Here is a 6,489-nt window from a genome sequence, read left to right as displayed (position 1 = left end):
CGTTGATAACCAGAGGGTTTTACGCCTTTAAGCAACAATAAACAAACAACAACAAACAAAATTCTTCGTATAAGTGAATATTTCCTGTAAGTGAATACCCAATACATATTATGTACGTATATTTTTGAGAATTATTTTCTCGTAATTAGTAGGTACATATACGTATGTTGTATGCAGTTGAAAGAAAAACAAAGTAAAGTGAAAAAAAATTAATTATTATATAATATTTCATGTTACTTTCGGCTGAATACATCATTCTTTCGCATTCTGTTAAGGTGTTCGATTCCTTCTCGCAAATCTCTTTCACATATATAAAACGTTTTACAACTTCAAATGCTTCAAGTGCTTCTGTAAAAATGGAAGAGGCAAAGGATCTTCGTCATCTGAATCGGAATCGTCCGAGCTTATTATTATACATTAGGGAGTAGAATATGAACATAAAGAGGCATTGGGACCGGATGTTATTCGCGGAAAAAAGTTGTTTACTGTTTCGTTTTTCACGGTATTTTTCGTCCTTTGTCTTGCCACGGAAGAAACAAAAAATCATAGAACTGAATAAAATTTACTAATATGTACATAAAGCTGGTCCAAACTTTCCTTCGTATAACTAAGTTTCGTATAAATGGATAATTACATACACATAATTCAGGGGTTTTTGTAGTTGATTGAGAAGTTCTTCGCATAACTGAATCCTTCGTACAAGTGAGTTTCGTATAAGTGAGACTTCACTGTATATACATTTATTCAGACAAAAAATATAAATATTGGAAGTAAATAGTTTAGACCGTATGAAGTAAATTGAAGGAAGATAGTCCGGTTGGGGGTCAATAAAGGTATCAAAATAGTATAAGACAACTATTTATTGTTAACCAAGGTTTTGCCCCACTTTGCAGGGGTTCATCAGGGCTGTCAGATTGAAACAAAGATTACAACTCAAACTTCAGTTGTAATCTTTGTTTACAAGTCTTGCAGAGTGGAGCGAAACGTTGGTTTTCAATAAATAGTTTTCTTCTACTATTTTGATGCCTTTAGTGATCGCCATCCGGACTATCTTCATACAATAGAATTAACATGAAAGTAGATTTGATTTTATTTTTTATTTATTATTTATTTATTGTAATTTACAACTGTACAAAATAATACAATAACTAAATATGCAGTATGTTTCATATACACTTGAAAATCTTGGGAAGGAACCACCCATTGGTGGTACTTCAAACATTAATTTAAACTAGAAGGTCTCGTGGCCATCTTCTTTTCAGACGCCTCGGAGGATTATCAGGGATTGTTAAGGATGAAAGATTAAGAATTTATGGGTTAGGATGGTTAAGGAGTTTGGAATAAAAAGACTGTTTTGGGTCAAATCTGCAACGAATGGGATGTTAAGGTCTTTGTGAATGAGTTTATTTGTGACGTAATAAGGAGCATCAAGGATTTTACGTAGGATTTTGGATTGTAACGATTGGATGCGGGAAGAATTTGATGGTTTGGTGGAGCCCCAGAGCTCAATTCCATATGTCCAAATTGGTCTGATTATTGTAGTGTATACTAATTTTTTGTAATGAATGGGAAGTTTAGAGCATTTGTCAAGTAAGTGTTGTAGCAATCGGAATCTACGAGCAGTTTCTTGTCGTTTCAGTCTTGTGTGTGGATTCCAAGTAAGTCTCTTGTCAAGATGGAGTCCTAAGTATCGAATCAGTTCAACAGGTTGAAAGTAGATTAAAACCACGTTTTGCGCCAAGTTAAAATGGCACCGCTGTTAGAATTTTATTGCGTCCTTCAAATAAGAGATAATAAGAATTCAGCGCCTCACTTTTGCTTAAAGAGTTTGTAATTCAATTGCCACTATTTGGCAAGTGACCAGACACATCATAATTAGAATATACTGACCTGGAGCCTCTGTTGTGGTCGGAGGTATCTGTCTCTTCTGTTCTTCAACCGGCTGTGGAGGCGGCGGTGGAGAAGATGAGGGCTGCTCGATGGTCTGGGGGTTGAAGGGCACATCCAGCCCGGCCAGGCGTCGCTGAATGTCCTCCTGAAGGCGCAGCATGTCCGCCTGAAGTCTCTTCGACTCCTGGTCCAGCGTTTCGATCTCCAGGAGGATTTCCCCCTGTCGAGGACCGCTCGCCACCTGCAAGGAAATTTTTATTTGAATATTTTATTCAATGCTCTATGATCCTCCTAGGTGTCTTACAAGAAGATGCCCCAGAGACCTTCTAATCTGGAAATGTTAGATTAAATTCTCCAGAATCTATGCCAATCAAGTCTGACAGTAAGCTTGCGAGAGCATTGGGTTTAATTTAACTTAAACCTCACATATTTGAGCCTTTCACTTGAGAAGATGACAAACACCATTAAATCATTCATTATATTTAAACATTCATTAAATAACAATTTAGCATTAAATAAATGCTTCAGAGCAGGACGTAAATTTTATTAAAATGTTATATTTTTATGAATTTATTGTTTCTTAAATTTGTCTAAAGAGGTAATGTCATGTGTTACAGAGATAGATGAAAGCGCCAATAGTGAAAGATAATAATTTGAATAATGTAGTGTAAAACAATTTTAAACTATGATTATATAGATGACATGATTTATATACGGAAACTAAAATATGACCAATATGGGGTAAATATGATTACAAGAATTTTAAATATACACTTTTTTTTTTTCGGCCAAGACACCCATTGGAGTCCTATACTGCCTAACCATGGTTGGGGGTCAAAGTTCATTTTGTGGGACCGCCACTCAATGAAAAAAGTCAACGTCCCAGGTCGGATTTGAGCCGGCACCGCCAATAGACATCAAATTGGTAAGACTGTGTCTTAACCACTGAGCTATGTGCGGCCCAAAATATACACTTATAACATAGATAAAAATTAATAGTAAGAATTACTTAATTTCAGGATAAAGGTGCATGAGTATGGGATAATTGTCCCGAAAAATATATATATATTTTTTAAATTTATTTAATGTGATTTACAACTGTACAACAATAAAGACAATAAGTAAAGATGTTGTATGATTCATATACACTTGAAAATCTTGGGAAGGAATCACTCATTGGTGGTACTTCAAGCATTAATTTTAATTAGAAGGTCCCGTGGCCATCTTCTTTTCAGACGCCTCGGAGGATTATCAGGGATTGTTATAAATGAGAGATTAAGAACTAATGGGTTGGGGTGGATGGGGATTTTGGAATGGAGTTATATCTATTTCGGCCCAAATCTTCAACGAATGGGATGTAATGAAATGAAAAATAGATTATTATTCTGTGACTAGGCCCCTTTAGATGAGAGATTAAGAATTAATGGGTTAGGATGGGTAAGGAGTTTGGAATGAAAAGACGCATATCTGTTTTTGGCCAAATCTGCAACGAATAGGATGTTAAGGTCTCTGAGAATGAGTTGATTTGTAACGTAATAAGGAGTATCAAGGATTTTGATTTTGGATTGTAGGTCAAATAAGTGTTGTAGCAATCGTAATCTACAAGCAGTTTCTTTTCGTTTCAGTCTTGTGTGTGGATTCAAAGTAAGTCTTTTGTCGAGATGGAGTCCTAAGTATCGAATCTGTTCAACAGGCGTTTGTGGAGTATTTAGAAAGGATACTGTAGGACAGGAGGGTAGAGATTTACGACGGAGAGTAAAGGTGATCTGATGGGATTTGTCAGGATTTATTTTGATTCTCCAGTTTTGACACCATTCTTCAATAGATGTTATGTGTGTCTGTAGTGTTTGTGATGCATTAGTTGGGACGTTGTTTACAGACAGTATACATGTGTCATCAGCGTATGTTGTTAGGACTGTGTTAGGGTGGGTTGGGATGTCATCTGCATAAACCGTATAAAGAATGGGACATAAGATACTACGTTGAGGAACACCGGCGGACTGAGAAAAGAAAGATGAGTGGGCTAGGTTATGATTTACTTTAAAGGTTCTATCAGAGAGGTAGGAGCGGATTAAAAGAAAATATGTAGGGGGTAGGAATTTACGAAGTTTATAGAGCAGACCCGGATGCCAGACTCGATCAAAAGCTTGTTCAATATCGAGGAAGACTCCCGTGCAGTACATTCCGCACTCCAATGTTCGTAAAATATAAAATAGGTCATATTCTATTTGGAAGTTCACCTCAACAAATGTAAAAAAATAATTATAAACAAACTAAATTCCCTAAAAAGAAAATCCAGAATGTTATATTTTTATATTTTAGAAATGTTATTAAACGTACTTTAAAAGAGCAAGGAGATGACTTGGCCAGAATCAAGCTCGATCGCCAGATTTTTACTCAATAAAGCTACTCACTTTATAAAGCTGGGTGGATCCCGGAGGGCTGACTCAAGGTCAAAATAGTTATTATCCAGGCATGTGTATAATCAGTAAATAATGCTCCATTAATTACATCTCAATTCTTCCAATCCCATATCACAATCATTGAAGAATTGTGACCTTCCAAAACTGAAGGATTAAAATACAGTTTACTTTAGAAATACTGTCAAACAGATCCACTGTCTAGACCTATATCAGAACAAACAACTTTGAACCCTCATACTAGACTGAAATGACAGAATACAGTTCATCGATTTCGACTCTCACTCCCAAACTTCCAATTAATTATATTAAAAAAATCATCTGTATGACTGATAGGCCCTATTTGGATGTACAAATCTGAGGTTTGGGGCACCCCTAAACCATTAAATTCTTTATACATACAATCCTTTGTAGAATTCTTAATGCTCCTTACTTTCTCGAAAATAAAATCATCCATAATGCTCTCAATGTTTCATATGTTGCTTATATGTCCGAAACCAGATATCAATTCTTCCATGATGGCCTCTTAAACCACAAAAACCATTTTTTTAATTGTACAAGAGCCCAAGAGGAGAAAAAAGGCAGTTATTTCACGGCAAGTTTTGATTACTTTAAAAAAAACAATGTATAATTACTAGCTAAAATTGATGAGTCTGCCAAGTAAAGATTGTTTTAGTTAATACTGTCATAAATTTCAATAAATAAATTAAAAAAAGTTTTGCCTTTTTCACCATAATAGAAGTATTCATGATCTTATGTTTAACATGTTAAGGCGTGTTAAATGGAAAAAACTCATGTTAAATGGAGAAATATTTCCTTATTTTACCATATTAAAACGATATAACATGGTTGAGAGTCTGTTACTAGGTCTGTTAAATGGAGAATGACGTCACGCAACAGACCAGCTGAGCTCGTCACTGTTTTGTTTGTTGTCGTCTTAGGTTACTTGCTCGTAGTTTTTGTTTTGATTGTTTTAATAATTAGTAATGTTTTGGACTTTTTAAACAAGACAATCAGTGGCCAAAATTTCACACTTTTACTTCTTACTGATTTTAGGCTTGAAATAAATTACTGTAATCAAAACTTAGAAGTAAACAATAACAATAAGTTTGGGTAGGAAAGGTTACTAAACAAGTTGCTCAGAAAATCCGCTAGGTGCTCTCATGCAATCAGCATTTAACATGACTCTAAATAGAGCTGCTCATAATCCTATGCTTATAGCATTTAACATGGTAAAACATTTTATATTTAATACAATATCATACTGAGTTGGTTTTTCCTAAATAACTGAAATCATAAAAATTTTCAAATGTTACAGTTTCCATCCAGTCCTTAATTAAATTGGATAGTAGAGGAGATAAAATGGAATTATTTTTAGTACTTTGAATATTACCATAATCTTAGTCGTGAGATGAATCCAATAAAATTAGATCCTGCCAGAATGTTCTAGAAAATAAAGAAAAAAATCCTTGAAATAGGCAAGTGCCGATAATAAAGATGTCGTGGAATAGAGGAGAAGTAAACGATGGCTGCTTCGGACTTCCTTACTCCAGGGCCTTCTATATTTATAGCTCATAATAATTGGCTCTTGGGGGGAGCTAAAGACCAGTTTGACGAACGGTTCTCGCGGTCGCGTGACACTCGCCGAAAACCAGTTTGGAAAATATATTAGCGGTTCGCCAAAGTCGTGGCTCTCAGGTAAAAACTATTATTTGAGCTGGAGCTCTGAGATATCACCCACTATTCATCCTGGAAAAATAAGACGGCTGGAAGATATAATAAGCCCTCTGGAAGACGTATAGTAATTTCCACTAAAACGACAGTGTTGCGAATCGAAATTATTTATAATGGTACACTCAATTTATTTTAATATGCTCATCGTGTACATGGATCCTGAAGGGTTGTAATTTAAAAATAAAATGAAAATTCATTTCAAACGCCTACAAATGAGTTTCAGAGAATTATTTAGCTAAATATATATTTCTCAGTAATATTTACGTTCTAATAGTCATTCTTCTCCAGTCATTAATATTTTCATGGTTTTATGTGTATATGTATGTATATATATGAATAGGATGTTAAGGTCTCTGAGAATGAGTTGATTTGTAACGTAATAAGGAGTATCAAGGATTTTGATTTTGGATTGTAGGTCAAATAAGTGTTGTAGCAATCGTAATCT

General features: G+C 34.9%; 1 protein-coding gene across 1 annotated transcript in view; it reads right to left on the bottom strand.

Annotated features, from left to right (window-relative positions):
- LOC106680282 (peroxidase) overlaps positions 1-6,489 on the bottom strand; it is an 89,234-nt gene that overhangs the window by 37,356 nt on the left and 45,389 nt on the right. The window contains exon 2 of the mRNA XM_014419859.3: positions 1,891-2,131. Within this exon, the coding sequence (XP_014275345.1) occupies positions 1,891-2,131 (241 nt within the window). The remainder of the gene's footprint in view (positions 1-1,890; positions 2,132-6,489) is intronic.

The sequence above is a fragment of the Halyomorpha halys genome, unplaced genomic scaffold (assembly GCF_000696795.3).
Source record: "Halyomorpha halys isolate HHAL.00 unplaced genomic scaffold, Hhal_1.1 Scaffold16.1, whole genome shotgun sequence".
Taxonomy (NCBI): domain Eukaryota; kingdom Metazoa; phylum Arthropoda; class Insecta; order Hemiptera; family Pentatomidae; genus Halyomorpha; species Halyomorpha halys.
Note: the sequence above shows the minus strand (reverse complement) of the source record. Positions and strands in the feature narration are given on the sequence as shown.